This window comes from Mustelus asterias, chromosome 13 (assembly GCF_964213995.1).
Source record: "Mustelus asterias chromosome 13, sMusAst1.hap1.1, whole genome shotgun sequence".
Classification (NCBI taxonomy): Eukaryota; Metazoa; Chordata; class Chondrichthyes; order Carcharhiniformes; family Triakidae; genus Mustelus; species Mustelus asterias.
In genome coordinates this window covers 26,905,846-26,925,322 of record NC_135813.1, presented here as the reverse complement: position 1 = coordinate 26,925,322, position 19,477 = coordinate 26,905,846, and the positions used below count along the sequence as shown (strand labels likewise).

The following is a 19,477-nucleotide window of genomic DNA, read 5'->3' as shown; positions in this document are numbered from 1 at the left end:
CTCTGGAGTTCCCTCTGAAAACATGTCACCCCTCTGCCTATCTCTCTTTAAAGGCACTCTTTAAAACCTAGCTCTTTGACCATACTTCTGGTCATCTATCCTAATGCTGCCTGACATGGCTAGGGGTTACATTTTGTTTAATGACACTCCTACGAAGTATTTAGGGTGTTTTGCTTTGCTAAAGATGCTATATAAATGCAAGTTGTGATTCGTGCTATTAACTGTCTTCACAAATTGCCTCCTTTATGTTTTCAGGATATGGTTGTCAGTGCAATAATTATTTACAGCAATAAATCATTGATAATTTTATGTTTGGCTTTTAGTAATATTTAGCTAAATCAAGGTAGCAATTATCAAGGTGATTAAAGGAAAAATGTTGACTTGTATATCAAGTGAAAATATTTTTTGCTGTTTATTTAAAAGGACCATGTGTTTTGTGCTCCTTAGACAATGAACAATACAGCATGAGTTAACTTATTTTTTAAATTAGAAGACCATCAATATCCAGTTCAAGTATTGAGTTAATCCTTATGTCTTTTACAGGTCTGCATTTTCATCTATACCGACTTAATGCTTTTGACCAAGGAGGATGAACGGGGTCAATGTAGTGTCCTACAAAATCCTCTTTTCCTCAAGAATATGGAGCTGGAGGAAGGTAAGTGTCTCCCTCAAGATGCTTCAGGATGAACAAATATTCTGCAACTCGTATACAGCAGCAATAAGTAATCCTTAATGCAACAAACCTGCTCTCTAGATGCTGATTTTTTTTTCCTTTCCACGCATTACAAAGACAGAAATAACATATTGTAGATGTCAGTGTACAAGTTTATCTTTAAAGCCTCAAAGCATCCTTCCAAAAGTGGGGGTTAACTTGTATGCCAAAGTGATCTGCCACTATGGGTGGTCACCATCATTGTTGTTTGCCACATGTGGGGGGGGGGGCGAGGTGATGCTCCCAAAAAGTTCGAAGTGTTGAATTGACATCAAAACTGGAGTAAATCTTACTGGTTTTTTCAGCGGGAGTTTCAAAATGAATCTCCCATACTCTGTGTACTGTAGAGTGCACCAGCGTGAATCACGTGAAAGTTCAGTGGGCGGGGCCTATTCCCACTGGAAAAGGCGGTAGCATAGCGCTGACCTTGATGACCAGCCTCGATCGCTGGCCTCCCTCCCTTTGTTCGCGATCCCTGTGCAGAATGGCAGCAGGACAGATCGCCTCCAGAGGCCCACCCCCCTTGGCACTGTCTGATGCCCAGTGGGCAGTGCCAAGGTGCCCCTTGGGCAGTGTTAGGCAGCCAGGCTGACACAGCCAAGGTAGCAATGCCCAGAGGGCACCCTCCTAACCCCTGACCCTCTGGGGGGGCCTCAATTGCCCCCCTTCACTCCAGCGGTTTGAGGCCCTATATTGTAAACCCCGCTGGAGTGAACAACTCCTGGCCGGGGGTGGGGGATGCTAGCGGACCCGGAAATTTCAGTCCCGGGCCCGCTAATGAGATTTTAAAATACAGTCAAATGAGCATTTACATAAATGATGCAGCTGTATGTCAATTTCTGATGCAGTGCTGATGGCGCCGGAAATCGGCTGCCGGAGACTCGTGGAGGCCGTGGCGCCAGCGGCAAGCCCGCAAAACAGCCTCCGCTTGAGTCTCCTGGCCCGCTGCGCTACAAAAGCAGCTCATCGGGCTGGGAGAATCGCCCGTCTGGTGTGCTCTGTGTGGGCATGCATCTCCACAACAGAGTCCATAATCGTCTGTTTGATTCCTTGCACCCACCCATAAGGTCACAGTAAGTAAAACATCCATTTGTGTGGTGAAAAATTTTGGGTGGCTACTAATGTGAGTATGGTACGTCCTGGCTGAAAAGTGGAGGTCGACTTATATACCAACCAAAGAGGGGAGATTTTCCACACCCTCTGTGGCATGTTAAAGAACAAAGAACAATACAGCACAGGAACAGGCCCTTCAGCCCTCCAAGCCCGTGCCGCTCCCTGGTCCAAACTAGACCATTCTTTTGTATCCCTCCATTCCCACTCCATTCATATGGCTATCTAGATAAGTCTTAAACATTCCCAGTGTCCCCGCCTCCACCACCTTGCCTGGCAGCGCATTCCAGGCCCCCACCACCCTCTGTGTAAAATATGTCCTTCTGATATCTGTGTTAAACCTCCCCCCCCCCCCTCTTCACCTTGAACCTATGACCCCTCGTGAACGTCACCACCGACCTGGGGAAAAGCTTCCCACCGTTCACCCTATCTATGCCTTTCATAATTTTATACACCTCTATTAAGTCTCCCCTCATCCTCCGTCTTTCCAGGGAGAACAACCCCAGTTTACCCAATCTCTCCTCATAACTAAGCCCCTCCATACCAGGCAACATCCTGGTAAACCTCCTCTGTACTCTCTCCAAAGCCTCCACGTCCTTCTGGTAGTGTGGTGACCAGAACTGGACGAAGTATTCCAAATGCGGCCGAACCAAAGTTCTATACATCTGCAACATCAGACCCCAACTTTTATACGCTATGCCCCGTCCTATAAAGGCAAGCATGCCATATGCCTTCTTCACCACCTTCTCCACCTGTGACGTCACCTTCAGGGATCTGTGGACTTGCACACCCAGGTCCCTCTGCGTATCTACACCTTTTATGGTTCTGCCATTTATTGTATAGCTCCTCCCTACATTATTTCTACCAAAATGCATCACTTCGCATTCATCAGGATTGAACTCCATCTGCCATTTCTTTGCCCAAATTTCCAGCCTATCTATATCCTTCTGTAGCCTCTGACAATGCTCCTCACTATCTGCAAGTCCTGCCAATTTTGTGTCGTCCGCAAACTTACTGATCACCCCAGTTACACCTTCTTCCAGATCGTTTATATAAATCACAAACAGCAGAGGTCCCAATACAGAGCCCTGCGGAACACCACTCGTCACAGGCCTCCAGCCTGTTTTGTGACGGTGGAGGCGATCCACCATTGACCAATGGTGGGACCTTCCAGTTGTTTGCACCTTCCGCCATCAGTGCGGGATCACCGTTGGCGGGACTAGCCAGAAAATCCTGTGCATGATTTTTGAGGCGGGAAAAATGCGTTTGTACTCGGTTTCGACTTATACACCACAATCTATGGTAACAAACTTTTCAGCATTTAATTAAATCTATGATTTGATGGAATCCAATTACTTTATTTTTGTTAGTGCTGATTTAAGAGAGAAGACCTGACTTGTTTTATTAATGTATTTAACTATAAAAGGAAACTTCCGGATTAGTAAAGTAAATACAGTAACAGATCACCAAATCTCTGAGGAAACATTTCTGTTTTGAGTTTCATGGAGCCCTGGTTAGGTCTGCTCATTCATGCACTGTCTGCTGATGTAATTGCTTTGTGCAAAATGTGTGCATCAACTATTGCATCTTTTAGCAAGCACAGACATAGTTATATAATTGTGTACAGAGTTTCTGACACCATCTCTGAATCATTCCGACATTAAAAGATTGAAATTGGATAGGATTAGAATTTGTGGTTCATTCTTGCATTAGAATGTAACCTTTTCCAAGTCGATCTAATCAAATAGCTCTCTGACATCACCAGACTTAAATTGAGTTTATTATATCCCAGGGAGGAATCACATTTGGTTACTTTACACATGTCATTGTCGATAAAAAGTCAACGTAATTGAGGAAATATTTTCTGCTTACAATCACAAAATCCCTTAATGCTTGCTGTGAGGGAAGTTGCCAGTTTTCTTGGTGGCATTGCTTTATGTTTTCATTTTGCTGGCCAGAGACAGCCTGGCGATGTATATTTTGTGCTTGTTTCCCAGGAATTGTAACATTCTGCTTTCACAGGAGCAGCACTGTGGATTCCTAAATAAAACCCACCATGAAAATTTGTAATCCAAGGTAGACAACAGTTCTCTAATGTACAGACTACTGTTGCTGCAGTATTTACCTAGAACCTTTCATATTTTAAATGTTTTTTATAATTATTTTCATTCAGCATCATCTGAATAACTCAGGAGTAAACTCAGATTGACATACTTGTTGTATATGGTATGGTTCATAATCTTTTTTTCCTGTTGACTGGCTGGGTACTTATTTTGTTCACAAATGTGCACAGCGTAAGAGATAAGAATAGAGCTAACGTTTCAAGTTTTAATGACTCTTCGCTCATCCCGACTCAACGTTGGCCCTCTTCTCTCTCCACAGATGCTGTCAGACCTGCTGAGATTTTCCAGCATTTTCTGTTTTTGTTTCAGATTCCAGCATCTGGAGTAATTTGCTTTTATTTTATAAATAAAACAAATGAGTTATAAGTGCAAATTCAGCTTTGTAATAGCCATGACAAAGGCATGACCAATTACCCTGTACACCCCACCCACTGACCCCTCAACTAATGAATCGAGGCTCCTCTATGTTGAACAATACTTGGAGGAAGCACTGACAATTGCAAGGGTGCAGGATGTACTCCAGATGAGGGACTTCATTGTTCATCACCAAGGGTGGCTAGGTAGCACCACTATTGACTGCGCTGGTCAAGTCTTAAAGATTGGAGATGCCGGTGTTGGACTGGGGTAAACACAGTAAGAAGTTTAACAACACCAGGTTAAAGTCCAACAGGTTTATTTGGTAGCAAAAGCCACACAAGCTTTCGGAGCTCTAAGCCCCTTCTTCAGGTGAGTGGGAATTCTGTTCACAAACAGAGCATATAAAGACACAAACTCAATTTACATGAATAATGGTTGGAATGCGAATACTTACAACTAATCAAGTCTTTAAGAAACAAAACAATGTGAGTGGAGAGAGCATCAAGACAGGCTAAAAAGATGTGTATTGTCTCCAGACAAGACAGCCAGTGAAACTCTGCAGGTCCAGTCAACTGTGGGGGTTACAAATAGTGTGACATGAACCCAATATCCCGGTTGAGGCCGTCCTCGTGTGTGCGGAACTTGGCTATCAGTTTCTGCTCAGCGACTCTGCGCTGTCGTGTGTCGCGAAGGCTGCCTTGGAGAACGCTTACCCGAATATCAGAGGCCGAATGCCCGTGATCGCTGAGTCTTAAAGTCTTACAAGTCTTAAAGAACATAGGTGTTAGAGGAATCTGCAGTGGCTACTGAGGGAACCAACAAGAGAGAAAACCATACTTGACCTCATACTCAACAAATCTGTCTACCACAGATGCATCTGTCCACAACAGTATCGGGAAGAATGACCACTGCACAGTCCTTGTGGAGACAAAATCCCGCCTTCACATTGAGAATAACCTCTATCATTAGGTGGCACTTTTTTTTTACCATGCGAAATGGAACAGACTTCAAACAGATCTAGCAACTCAAGAGGCACTGTGGACCACCAACTCCAGCACAATCTGCAACTTAAGATAAAAGCAAAATACTGCGGATGCTGGCATCTGAAATAAAAACAGAAAATGCTGGAAAATCTCAGCAAGTCTGACAGCATCTGTGGGGAGAGAATAGAACCAATGTTTCGAGTCCAGATAACTCTTTGCCAGAGCTGTCGGAGAGAAAAGCTGTGAAGAAGTGGCAATGAGTTAAACACTAAGATGAAAGAAAAATACTGCAGATGCTGGAATCTGCAACCTCATGGCCCAGCATATCCCCTAATCAACCATTACCATCAAACCAGGGAATCAACCTGGTTCAATGGAGAGTGCAGGAAGACATGCTAGAGCAGCACCGGGCATACCTAAAAATGAGGGGTCAACCTGCTGAAGCTACCAAATAGGATGATTTGCATGCCAAACAACATAAACAGTAAGTGATAGACAGAGCCAAGCATTCCCACAACTAATGGATCACATCCAAGCTCTGTAGTCCTGCTACATCCAGTCGTGAATGGTGGTGGACAATTAAACTGCTTACTGAAGGAGGAGGCTCAACAAATATCCTATCCTCAATGATGGGGGAGCCCAGCACATCAGTGCAAAAGATAAGGCTGAAGCATTTGCAGCAATCTTCAGCCAGAAGTGCCAAGTGGATGATCCATCTTGGCTTCCTTCAGTGGTCCCCAGCTTCTAAGATACCAGTCTCCAGCAAATTTGATTCACTCAGTGTGATATCAAGAAACGGCTGGAGGCACTGGATACTGCAAAGGCAATAGGCCCTGATAACTTTCCGGCAATAGTACTGAAGATGTGTGCTCCAGAACTTGCTGCTCCCCTAGTCAAGCTTTTCCAATACAGTTACAACAATGGCATTTACTCAACAATGTGGAAATTTTTATTGCCCTTCCCTAGTTGTCCTTTGAGGGCAGTTGAGAGTCAACCACATTGCTGTAGCTCTGGAGTCACATGTAGGCAAGACCAGGTAAGGACAGCAGATTTCCTCCCGTAAAGAACATTAGTGAGCCAGCTGGGTTTTTCCGACAATCGGCATTGGTTTCATGGTCATCAGTAGATTCTTAATTCCAGATATTTTTATTGAAATCAAATTCCACCATCTGCTGTAGTGGGATTTGAACTCGGGTCCCCAGAACACTTGCTGAGTTTCTGGATTAATAGTCTAGTGATAATACCACTAGGCCATTGCCTCCTCCTAATTACCCAGATATGTCCTGTACACAAAAAGCAGGACAAATCCAACCCGGCCAATTACTGCTCCATCAGTCTACTCTCGATCATCAGTAAAGTGATGGAAGGGGTCATCAACAGTGCTATCAAGCAGCATCAGCTTGGCAGCAACCTGCTCAGTGATGCCCAGTTTGAGTTTCGCCAGGGGCACTCAGATCCTGACCTCAACCATGGAAAAAAGAGCCGAATTCTAGAGGTGAGGTGAGAGTGACACCCTTGACATCAAGGCTACATTTGACCTACTGTGGCATCAGGGAATCCTAGCAAAACTGGAATCAATGGGCATCAGGGGACAAATTCTCTGCTGGTTGGAGTCATACCTGGCATATAGAAAGGTGGTTGTGGTTGTGGAGGTTAGTCATGTCAGCTCCAGGACATCTCTGCAGGAGTCCCTCAGGGTAGTGTCCTAGGCCCAACCATCTTCAGCTGCTTCATCAATGACCTTCCCTCCGTCATAAGGTCAGAAGTGGGGATGTTCACTTATAGTGACTCCTCGGATACTGAAGCAGTCCATGTTCGAATGCAGCAAGATCTGGACATTATCCAGATTTGGGCTGACAAGTGGCAAGTAACATTTGGGCGACACAAATGCCAGGCAATGACCATCCCCAAAAGTGACACTCTAACCACTGCTCCTTAACATTCAATGATGTTACCATCACTGAATCCCCCACTATCAACATCCTTGGGATTACTATTGACCAGAAACTCAACTAGACTCACCACATAAACACAGTGACTACAAGAGCAGGTCAGAGGCTAGGAATACTGCAGCGAGTAACTCATCTCCTGACTCCACAAAGTCTGTCCACCATCTACAAGGCACAAGTCAGGAGTGTGATGGAATACTCCCCACTTGCCTGGATGGGTGCAGCTCCAACAACTCTCAAGAAGCTTGACACCATCCAACAGCCCGCTTGATTGGCACCGCATCCACTCCCTCCACTACCGACACCCAGTAGCAGCAATGTGTACTATCTACAAGATGCACTGCAGTAATTCACCAAAGATCCTTAGACAGCACCTTCTAAACCCACGACCACTTCTATCTGAAAGGACAAGGGCAGCAGATACAAGGAAACACCACTACCTGCAAGTTCCCCTCCAAGCCACTCACCATCCTGACTTGGAAATATATTGTCGTTGCTTCGCAGTCGCTGGGGCAAAATCTGGAATTCCCTCCCTCACGGCATTGTGTGTCAACACACAGCACATGAACTGCAGCGATTTAAGAAGGCAGCTCACCACAACCTTTTCAAAGGTGACTAGGGATAGGCAATATATGCTGGCCAGCCAATGACGTGCATACCCCACGAATGAATTTAAAAAATGAAGAAAAAAAAGTTCACATACCCTCCCTTTCTTGGCAGGTCGATAGTTTCTTAGGTGATTTGATACTTTCAGTTGAAGTGAAGGTCTTGTTAGCAGAGTTTGTTCATTAAACTGTGAGGCTTCTTGGAGTTGAATGTCCAGGTTGGTTCTCAAGTGAACTTTGAAGTTGGAATAGGCTGGGAAGAGTCCTTCCCCCCCCCCCCCCCCCCCCCCCATTACCTTGGCTTTGTAGTTGGTTGCAGTTGGTTTGATGGCTGTCTAATGAATTTGGATGGAATGCAGTCCAGAACAGTTCTTCACTGTTTTAAAAGCAGGCCACAAACATGGATGTATCACCAAGCGACCAATTACAAGTCAAAAGTCCTTTTCCAATTAAGTGTTTGAGACTGCTGGTATCCTTTTCATATAAATAACCCATTCAATTTGAAATTACCCTTTTGAAATAGTTTCAGAGAAATGGCATTGAAACATCATTCTGAAAAATTCATTTTGTTCCCTCGAGATGGGGAAGTGTTGCAATCTACAAGGGAAGTCAGGTGATCCTCAGTCGATTATTTTTTTGCAGCCTTTTATGTTATTTAAAATACAAGTGTTGACTGAAAGTTGGTGATAGACTAGAACATGACAAAAGAAAGAGGTGGAAATTTTCAGAGAAGGCCCTCAGATCATTGGACTCAATGAAAGTTTGACACAATTTTTTTCTTCCCTTTTGAGTTTTTGAAGATTTTGTGTATTGCGGAGGGGAGGGTGCTGTTTCTGGTAGCTGCCTCTGAAGCGAATTGTTCTTTAAAATTATTTATAAAGAAATCATCCCTACCCCACCTGCACCCGTCTCCCAGTTACCACAACTCTTGTATATTGACAGAAAAGAAAAGAGAATTGGAATCTTGGAAACACCACTGTGGATCTGGAGGAGGGAGGAACGAAAAGATGAGGCAGATCCAGTGCAAGTAAAGCAGCTCCACCTATGACTATTGGAGGGAGAGAGAGGGGAGGAAGAGACAGTGAGGACACACAGGAGGTCCGGGAAGGGAGGGAAGAAGGAGGCATTTCGGGCAAGAGCAGGAGAAGGTGTGGGCAGAAGGCAATTTTCACATTTGCAACTTACTTTATTTCTGTATATGACTATCCAGCACTTTAAAAGATATATACCTTTATTTTTCTTTCTAAAACCCTCCTCTTGGGCCTGACTTTCAAGTTTACAAACTGATGTTGGAACAAGCTAATCAAACAAAAGAGAAACAAGTTATGTCCCTTCCAATGGCTTTCTTGTTCTTTTATATTTGTCTAATAAATTATTTTGTGAGTAATGTTCAAAGTAAAGATCTGAGGTATAGCTAAAGAAAATACTGTGGGGGAAGTCCAGTTTTTGTTTGTTCCTCTTGGGTTTTCCTTTACATGTCTCTTCTCAAGAAGTGTCTCTCTAGACAAGATTATTTTGGTTGTCAGTGTGCATGTGTTTCTTAAAAAAAACTTGTTCTGTTGAAATAGTTGGGAATTTAGTTGATCTAAAAGAGCTTGATTTTCCAGGTCTTGAGTTTGCCCTATCAGCTTTTGGAAAACAACAATGGGTTGGGGGTTGGGTGGTAAATGAAGGAAAGCTGTTTCATTTTTGTTGGATTCTTGATGCTGGGCAGGCAGCCAATTCTTGTTTCTTTAATATCCTTTAATGGAGGCGTTGAGCGAGTTTGCAAATTCCTGTTTTGAGAACCGCTTACTTTCACAATAAATCTTTAGATATGCTCTAACATAAAGGAATCTCTGAAGCCCAAAAAGGTAGCACCTGAAAGTCAAAAGGGAACCCTTGAGAAAATAACCATGAATAAAGATATTTGACCACTGTCTCTGAATTGCCTTTGGGATGTTTTACCACATTAGTCACTATGCGAATATGAGTTGTTACTCTAACCCCCTTCTGCACCCTTAATAAAGTCTGTTGTCCAAAGTTGAACACAGTACCCCAGTTGAGTCCTAACCACGTTCACTTACATGCATTCAAATCAAGCCCACCATCCCGCACGGATATCACTAGCCTCCCCATCCCCCAATGACCCTGACATCGCTGGACTCACCATCTCCCCCCCCCCCCCCCCTCCCCCCCCAGTTCGCACATACTGGCCTCACTGCTGCCTTGCACACAAATAGCGCTATGCTGCCATGCACAACCCCTGCCTGCAAGCATTCCCCCTTGTTTGAGAGCCTTGAGCATTCCACCTCCTGGACACTACCTTGTTGTATGAGAGCCAAACAGCACCTTGGGAGATGACTCCTTCTCTATTGAAACCAGGCTTCCTTTACATTTCCCACAAAGATTTTTTACTAATAAGCCTATGACTGGCCCTGATTGCACCTGGACTCCACTAACAATCCAGAATCATAGAATCCTACAGTGCAGAAGGAGGCCATTCAGCCCATTGAGCTGCACCGACCACAATCCCACTCAGGCTCTATCCCCATAACCCCATATATTTACGCTAGCAAGTCTCCCTGACACTAAGGGGCAATTTAGCATCGCCAATCCACCTAACCCACACCTCTTTGGACTGAGAGAAAACTGGAGCACCCGGAGGAAACCCACGCAGACACGGGGAAAATGTGCAAACTCCTCATAGTGACCAAAGCTGAGAATCGAACCAGGTTCCTGATGCTGTGAAGCAGCAGTGCTAACCACCGTGATGCCCAACCTCTGTGCCACCGTGCTGCCAGAGCTGTATATAAGCTGCAGTAATGGACACACAGCCAGAAGATGGCTGGAAAGAAACCTGCTCCGAGATTCTGCCAGGCTGACCAGCCTGCTAATGGATGCAGTGGAGAAGAGGCATCAGCTGCTGTTCCCCACTCAGGGCCATCGTCCAAGGTGTTGCGCCGCAAAGGCATTGTAGGGGGAGGTGGCAGCTGCAGTTAATGCCAGGACCGTGACATCTTGGGCCAAGGAACAGTGTCAAGAAACTGAACGATCTTCTTCGGGCAGCAAGGGTGTGTGCGCATCCCATTCTGAAACCTGCACATGTGCTGTACTAACAATGTCAAACCATGCTCCGACACCTGAAGGACATCCAACAACAACCATTCCCCCTCAACAAGAACTGCATCCAACCCGTTCCCCCCCCAATCAGCAACAACTTAGCCCAGTCTCAGAGGGCAAATGCTGAGGGGCTCCAGAGCCTGGTTCACTCACAGAATGTTGTAGCGGAGGGGCTCCAAAGCCAAAACTTGGCCCAGTCTCAGAGGGTCAGGGCTGATGGATCACAGACCGTGGGGCAAATGCATCTGGACTTCCAGGACTGGCAAAGCCAGGTGATACCGAAGCTCCTGGAGCTCAGCCCAGCTACCCTGGCGTCCCATGGAGTGTCCCCGGCGCCTCTGTGCACCCCGAGGGAGGAGGAAGGGCTAGTACTCCTTCCCTGGAGACTCTGGACGTCCCGAGAGTCCCCCACTTCCTCACACTGGGGCATCTCAGGGCCAGCTGGATGAACAGGTGGCACAGAAACAGTGTCATCCGCAAGTCAGCCAGGGCCCTCCGTTAATGCTACGTGGGTCCAGGTGGCAGTGTGCATTTGGAGAACAGGTAGGAATCAGACTTGAGTGGCACCAGGGGCAGGATCCCCAGTGCGCCTTACAGGGAGTCATTATCACCCTCCAGCCTTCACCAAAGACTCGCTACCAGTGCCAGCCAGGCCCATTAACCGGTTGTGATGTTTCTCGGGGTCAGGGTGGTGGGATGAGAGAGGGTGGGGAAGAGGGGAAGGGCCATGTGGGTTGAGGGGCCAGTTTGGGGTTGTGGGGATAGGGCGGCTGCAGTGGCTTCTGGGGTGTGGTGTAAGTATTTCGGAGCAGCTCCCACACTGCACAGCACCAGCTATGTGAAGCGGGCTGCTATTAAGGCCTCCATCGCTGCACTGTCCTGCTGGGCACCTGCCATCGCCGCATGCCTTGCATCCTCCAGCTCCTCGTATAGCAGGATGTCGACTTCGGCCTGTCGCCATCCTCCTCCTCCTCCTCATGTTTCTCCTCCTCCTCTTCTTCCTCGTACTGGTCTGCCTGCAGCTGCACGATGTTGTGCAGGACGCAGCACACAATTATGATTGAGGCATTCATAGGGTCATACTGCAGGGCACCCCCAGAGCAATCCAGGCAGTGGAACCGCATCTTGAGTAGGCCTATGCACTGCTCTACCACAGACCAGGTGGTAGTATGGGCCTCATTTAGCGGGTCTCCACCTCAGTCTCGGGCTCCCGTACTGTCGTCATCCATCATGACCTCAGCAGATAACCTGTGTTCTCCACGAGCCATCCTGACAGCCTGGGCTGGTCTTCAAAGAGCTCAGGGATGTCCGACTGTCTCAACACATAGTTGTCATGGACACTCCCTGGATGGCATGCCCAGACCTGCATGATGATCATCTGGTGGTCAGAGATGATCTGGATGTTCAGGTTGTGGTTGATGAATGGTTGCCCCTCACCTCATGGGGACCGCAGGGTGATGTGTGCCCAGCCACTGGCCCCTCGATATGGGACATTCCTGTAATGGTGGCGAAGCCTGCAGCCCAGGCCTCCTGCTGAGCCTGCCCAACATCAAAATTGATGCATTGGCCTGCTGGGCGTACAAGGCATCGTGACCTGGTGAACACATCTGTTTACTGAGGCCTGTGAGATCCCACAGAAGTTGTCACTGGGTGCCTGAAATGACCCTGTTGCGTAGAAGTTGACTGCCGCCATCACCTTAACTTCTACTGCGAGCGGGTGGCCGCTCTTCTCCTCAGGTGCCAGATATGCACACAAGTGCCGGACCGCGTCCTTGAATAGGTGGAGCTGGCGATGGTACATAACCTCCAACAACCCCTCGAATGGATGCCTGGTCCGGTTCGTGCCTCCGCATCCTCCTTCTTCTGGCCACCCTTTTGGGAGGCTGCTCTCCCACGTTCTGGCCTTCAGCGGCAGCCCCCTCCCCTCCTTCCTGAGGGCCTGCCACTGGCTGCTTCTGCGGTGGCCTCCCCACGCTCTCCTCCTCCTGAGCCACCTGCTCCTCCTCAGCCGCTATCGTGATGACCAGCTCTAAATCAGTCAGTCTGAGATCCATTCTGCTCAGTGGGGATAGAGAGAGAAAGATTGATAAATTCATGCCATTGCTTGCATCCTCCCATCCCCCCCCCCCCCCCCCCCGCGTCTCCCAACCCACGTTTTTTGGTGCCGACAGAACTAGGCTGACCTCCCCACACCACAGGCGAGTGGCAAGCTTGAGAAAACAGGGCCTTCATGAATAACCTCAACCAGTAAGGGAATTGAACCCACGCTATTCTCATCACTTTGAATCATGAACCAGCCAACCAACCAACTGAGCTGACCGATTCCCCATAACTCCCCATAAACAGAATAAGACCTTGGTATTAATAGCCTTACTATTATTCCTGGACTTATTCTGATGATGTGTTGAATAAATGTTGGTTTAATGCATGAAGACCTTTCACAAAGTTTCCATGGGTTGTAATTTAGGTTAAGTTCTGGAAAGTTCCAAAATTGGGCGGAGAGGTGGCAGATGGAGTTTAATCCGGATAAATGCGAAGTGATGCATTTTGGAAGAAATAATGTAGGGAGGAGTTATACAATAAATGGCAGAGTCATCAGGAGTATAGAAACACAGAGGGACCTAGGTGTGCAAGTCCACAAATCCTTGAAGGTGGCAACACAGGTGGAGAAGGTGGCGAAGAAGGCATATGGTATGCTTGCCTTTATAGGACGGGGTATAGAGTATAAAAGCTGGAGTCTGATGATGCAGCTGTATAGAACGCTGGTTAGGCCACATTTGGAGTACTGCGTCCAGTTCTGGTCGCCGCACTACCAGAAGGACGTGGAGGCGTTAGAGAGAGTGCAGAGAAGGTTTACCAGGATGTTGCCTGGTATGGAGGGTCTTAGCTATGAGGAGAGATTGGGTAAACTGGGGTTGTTCTCCCTGGAAAGACAGAGAATGAGGGGAGATCTAATAGAGGTGTACAAGATTATGAAGGGGATAGATAGGGTGAACAGTGGGAAGCTTTTTCCCAGACAGAAGTGACGTTCACGAGGGCTCAAGGTGAGAGGGGCGAAGTATAACTCAGATATTAGAGGGATGTTTTTTTACACAGAGGGTGGTGGGGGCCTGGAATGCGCTGCCAAGTAGGGTGGTGGAGGCAGGCACTCTGACATCGTTTAAGACTTACCTGGATAGTCACATGAGCAGCCTGGGAATGGAGGGATACAAATGATTGGTCTAGTTGGACCAAGGAGCGGCACAGGCTTGGAGGGCCGAAGGGCCTGTTTCCTGTGCTGTACTGTTCTTTGTTCTTTGTTATTCATGCATTTATTTATGGTTGGAGTAAGAAATAAAATAGGTTGAAATTGTATTCAAATGTACAAGAAAGGCGTCTGACTGAAATACGAACAAAGTTGTAAGCCCCTTTTACAGTATTTTACATTTTTTTCAGTATTTCTGGGGGAGCTTAGATAAGACATAGGAGCAGAATTAGGCCACTCGGGCCATCAAATCTGCTCCGCCATTCAATCTTGACTGATATTTTTCTCATCCCCATTCTCCTGTCTTTTCCCCACAACCCCTAATCCCCTTATTAATCAAGAACCTATCTATCTCTGTCTTAAACACACAATGAACTGGCCTCCACAGCCTTCTGCGGCAAAGAGTTCCACAGATTCACCATTCTCTGGCTACAGAAATTCCTCCTCATCTCTGTTTTAAAGGATCGTCCCTTTAGCCTGAGGTTGTGCCCTCTGGTTCTAGTTTTTCCTACTCCTCTCCACATCCATTCTATCTAGGCCTCACAGTATCCTGTAAGTTTCAATAAGATACCCCCCTGCCCCCATTCTTCTAAACTCCAATGAGTACAGACCCAGAGTCCTCAAGCGTTCCTCAACCAATACTTTAGATTTAAAAAACCCTTTTAGTTTATGGAATGCAAAATTATATTTCATTTCAAATAATGTTTGCTTATGAAATACTTCACTCAATAAATTAATCTTAACAGGTCAAATTTATCCCTCTGAATGTTAACTGACTGACTGTATTTATTATCTTTTGCTCTTCCTTTTCACCTTGTATTAGGATCTGGCACTTTCTGAGGAGTTGGTGGTAACTTAATTAGTCATTATTTTTACAAAGAAAGGCTTGAAGTACAATTCTAATTCATTGAATTACCACGTGTTCTTTATTTTTGTTTAATAATCTTGATGCATTAATGTATATTTTAAAACACTATTCAGCCAGTCCCAGTGACTCATTCTAAATTCTGTACAAAAAAGGCATTTATTTTCAAATGCTATCCTCCCTCTGCATATTTCCTGTGGTTACCTTCAGTTTTGCAACAACTGCCAGTTGTGTATTGAGGTTTATATGTGGTGCAGTACTAGCCTCCACTTTGTTAGTGCTTTTTACAGCGAAACTGCAACATGGTTAGACAATAAGATGAAGTAAACAGAGTTCTGCCAAGTGAGTTAAATTTGGTCTGTGATGCTTTCCTTATTCACAAAGGAACCAGCACTGCAGTGTTCACGGTTTTTGACTAAATTCTTCAGGTTTCAGAGAAAAAATGAATATAAACAACATTGATCCAGTACCAATGAGGTATTTTTAAACTTGATTTATCGTTGTACTTTCTATGTTATATATGCTGCAGGGTGGGAGGTTGTCTTTAATACCGGCTCGCTTTTAAGTCATTATTCAACGATGAGGCAGCCCAGCACGTCAGTGCAAAAGACAAGGCTGAAGCATATATAACCATATTCAGCCAGAAATGCTGAATGGATGATCCATCTTGGCATCCTTCTGAGATCACTGGAATTGGATTCATTCCATGAAGGCACTGGACCCATCAAAGGCAATGTGACCTGACAACATCCCAGATGTAGTACTGTAGACTTGTGCTCCAGAACTTACCCCCACCCCTGGCCAAGCATGTTCTAGTACAGCTACAACAATAGCATCTATCCAATAATGTGGGAATATGCTGAGGTATATACTGTTCTCAAGAAGCAGAACAACTCCAGTTTAGTCTGTTACTGCCTCATCAATCTGCGCTCAATCATCATAAGTGATGGAAGGTATCATTGACAGTAAGCACTACACTCATTTTGGGTTCCACCAAGACCACTCAACTCCAGACCTCAATACAGCCTTGGTTCATACATGGACAAATAAGTTGAATTCAGGTGATGAGGTGTGATTGACTGCCTTTGGCATCAAGGCTATAGTGTGGCATAAAGGAATCCTAGCAAAGAAAATAAGTCAGTGGGAACCAGCAGAGAACTCTCCATTGGTTGGAGTCATACCTGGCACAAAGGAAGGTGATGGTGGTTGCTGGATGTCAATCATTTCAGCCCCAGGACATTGCTCCGGGAGTTCCACGGGATAGTACTTGAAGCCTGCTCATCTTCAGCTGCTTCATCAATTACCTTCCCTCCCATTTAAGGTCAGAAGATACTTACTGATAATTTCATAATGTTCAGTACTATTCGTAACTCTTCAGATACTGAAACAGTCCATTGTTCAGTCCTGGACAGCATTTGGTTTTGGGCTGAGAAATAACTGGGTGGGGTTGGGGGTGTGGGTGAGCTTTAGTACATGGATAGGACGGACATCATCCTTTTCTGTTCCTATCTCACCGTTGCTATTATGTCTGCAGTGCTGTCTTAAATTGTCGGAGTGGTTGCATGAATTTGGAAGAAGATATTGGGCGGGATTTTACGACCTTACTTGTCCTGAAACTGCAAAATCCCGCCGGAGGTCAACGGCCCGTTCCATGGTCCACCCCTCGCCTGCTCCGATTCCTGTGGCAGGCGGGGGGGTAAAATTCCGGCCATTATATATGCTGAGTACTGGCTTTTCTACACAGGTGACAGCTTGTCAGTGTTGCACAGCAAAAGGCAACAGTTTTGTTATCAATCAGTCAGATCATTTGGAAGGTGGGACTTGCATTTGTCAGAGCCAGATAGGTGGGAGGGTTGGGCTGCAACCAAGTGGACATACTTCGATTTTCTCCCATTGTTTTGTTGGAACCAAGTTTAAAAAAGTGATTAGTGGGGACATGTATTCTGTGGGGGAGTAAACCTTTAGCACTTGTTTATTTTTTTGGGACAAACACTAAATTATCAACCGTGATAATTGGGTGTGTTACAACTATGATTATTTCATGTTTGTCCCCGAAAGAAGTCGCGTATAACTTCAAAAGTAAGTTCTTCAGTTAACACTAGCTACTGTTTTCTGTAAAACTTTAAAACTGTTTGCAACTGCTTTATGGCCCCAAGATGGGATGTGAACGTGTTAAAATGCATTATCTGACTATTCTTATCACTTTCCTTGTGTATTTGCCAAGGTTTCAAAATAAGCTGGTAATGGAGTAATTGTGTATGATGTAATTACATTGTTACACTAAGTTAAGGTACAAGTCCCCATGGAAAATAAATCTTGTGCCTATAAATATGCCATATACTGGGGCGGGGGGGGGGGGAGAGAGTTTATACAAGTCTGTGTTAAAAGCACTAAAAAAGGCTTTTAATTTGTACATTTAAGTGACGCTTATGTATAAGATTAAAAGTTGCTTTCATATAGCATAATCGCTAAGTGCTTGCTTGCCATATGAGGAATTTCATGGCACCCATCCACACGGGCTGAACTGAACATGTCTGACCAGTCTGAGAATGCCCTCCCCATGCCAAGAAGTTGAATTCTGTCCTCAACGCAGCTTGCTGAGCTATTGCAGACTTCCTGGAGCCTACTAAGGTGAATGAGCCTTGTTACCCATCCCCCTTCTCCCAGAAAGCAACAAAGAGACACAAGACATGGGGCAGCATCTTATCCAGAACACTGTAGCCCCACAGCTGCCACCATGCTGAAGCACACAGAAATCTAAACCACAAGTTATCTAATGATTTAGAGGAATCGCTCCCATCTAGAGCCAGTGAAACATGATTCACTTGGCTGTGTCTCAATTGCCTTAGGACTGGTGATAGCTGCTGCAGAGCCCTATGCAAAAGTGGGAATAGAGCCAAACAAATTCTATTAACTATGACTGTGGAGATGCATCCCATACGATGAAGCATGCTCTCTACTACCAGAGCCATGCAGTCCTGAAAATCTGAAAGTCTTCAACCCTCAAACCAGAGTGGAACAGTGATGAGGAAAAGTATAGTGACATGTTAAGAAAGAAAGAGCCTCACGTAAAAGTTAGTGAGATATGAGATGTTGCTTAAGGGCATTGAGATGGGCTGATCAGTGGCAGGTACCATTTGTAAACACAGTAAGAAGTCTAACAACACCAGATTAAAGTCTAACAGGTTTATTTGGTCTCCAACAAGGGAAAATGGAATTTAAGCCTGAAAAGTGCGGTGTGATGCACTTTGGAAAGAGTAACAAGACAAGGGAGTAGTTGATGAATGGCAGGAAACTAAAAAGAGATCTGGGGGAGCTTGTCCATAGATCCCTGAAAACAATAGGACAGGTTAACAGAGTAGTTGAGAAGGCACACAGGACATTTGCCTACAAGAGCAAGTCAGACACTGGAATTTTGCGTCGAGTAACTCACCCCCTGACTCCTATTGGCCCTCCAGCTTTGAGAGTCATGTATTGGCCAATTCACAGATGACAAGAGTGGGGACCCCCATTTGACCTTGTTTTGGGGTTCTCCCCCAAAGCCTTCCCCAGTAAGTTTGATGTTGGCAGGAATTGTGCATCATACACAGGACGTCTAATATTCTCGCTGATCCCCAAAGCATTGCAGGCATATACTGTAGAGTTTGGAAGTACAGTAGTGTTAGTTATGCCAAGTAATAATTTCAGGGACACATTTATCAGTAATGTGATCGAAGAGCACTGGAAGGTGAGATCAGCCTCCTACTCTTGGAACATTACAAAGGAAGGTCAAAGAATTTAGGAGCATTGGGGCAGCTCTAAGATTAAGGAAAACTGGAACTGAGACTCTCAAGGCCTGGAGCATAGGGCACAGTAATTTGTCTGTCAGTACTGGATATGTGATCAGGATGTTTATGAGCATTCAGAGCAGTTTTTGGATCTGGGAATGGGAGGAGATGATTAGGATGAGGGGCAGGTATTGGGAGTCATGCAGTCCAGCAGGACAAGAGAACAGAATTGGAGCAACATCTTGGAACAATCAAAGTTAAGGAAAGTTTCCTTATCAAGGAAAAGTTTAGATATTCAAGATGTTAAATTGATAATTTCATTACAAAATCCCAGGATATAGTTTAGCTACTTTGACATCAGTTGGCTCTGTTCTTTTCTTTGGCTTAATCATTCCTGTGACAGAATATTGTTTCCTAGTTAATGGGGAAGTAGATAGGCTGTTCTCTTGCCATGCCTCTTAAAATCTTATAAACCTGTATGAACCTTGATACATGTACAATTTAAAAAGACAATGTAATTTACTTCAATTTTAAAAAAAACTAACATATAAATTGGTTTAACAGGTGCCGCAGAAGACCTGCAGTTTTACATCACTTATGCTGAGGTATGTGTTTACATACTTTTCATACTTTAGAAGATTTTTTATGTTAACAGCTTGC

The 19,477-nt window shown here is 45.3% G+C and overlaps 1 protein-coding gene across 4 annotated transcripts in view; it reads left to right on the top strand.

Annotated features, from left to right (window-relative positions):
- The window catches only part of rgs3a (regulator of G protein signaling 3a), a 253,454-nt gene that overhangs the window by 142,787 nt on the left and 91,190 nt on the right, over positions 1-19,477 (top strand). For 3 of the 4 annotated variants that reach the window (XM_078226603.1, XM_078226604.1, XM_078226605.1), the window contains 2 exons: positions 544-655; positions 19,382-19,422. In XM_078226603.1, the coding sequence (XP_078082729.1) occupies positions 544-655; positions 19,382-19,422 (153 nt within the window). Of the gene's footprint in view, positions 1-543; positions 656-15,385; positions 15,528-19,381; positions 19,423-19,477 lie in introns of those variants that run through there. The other variant, XM_078226606.1, reaches the window with a different exon arrangement.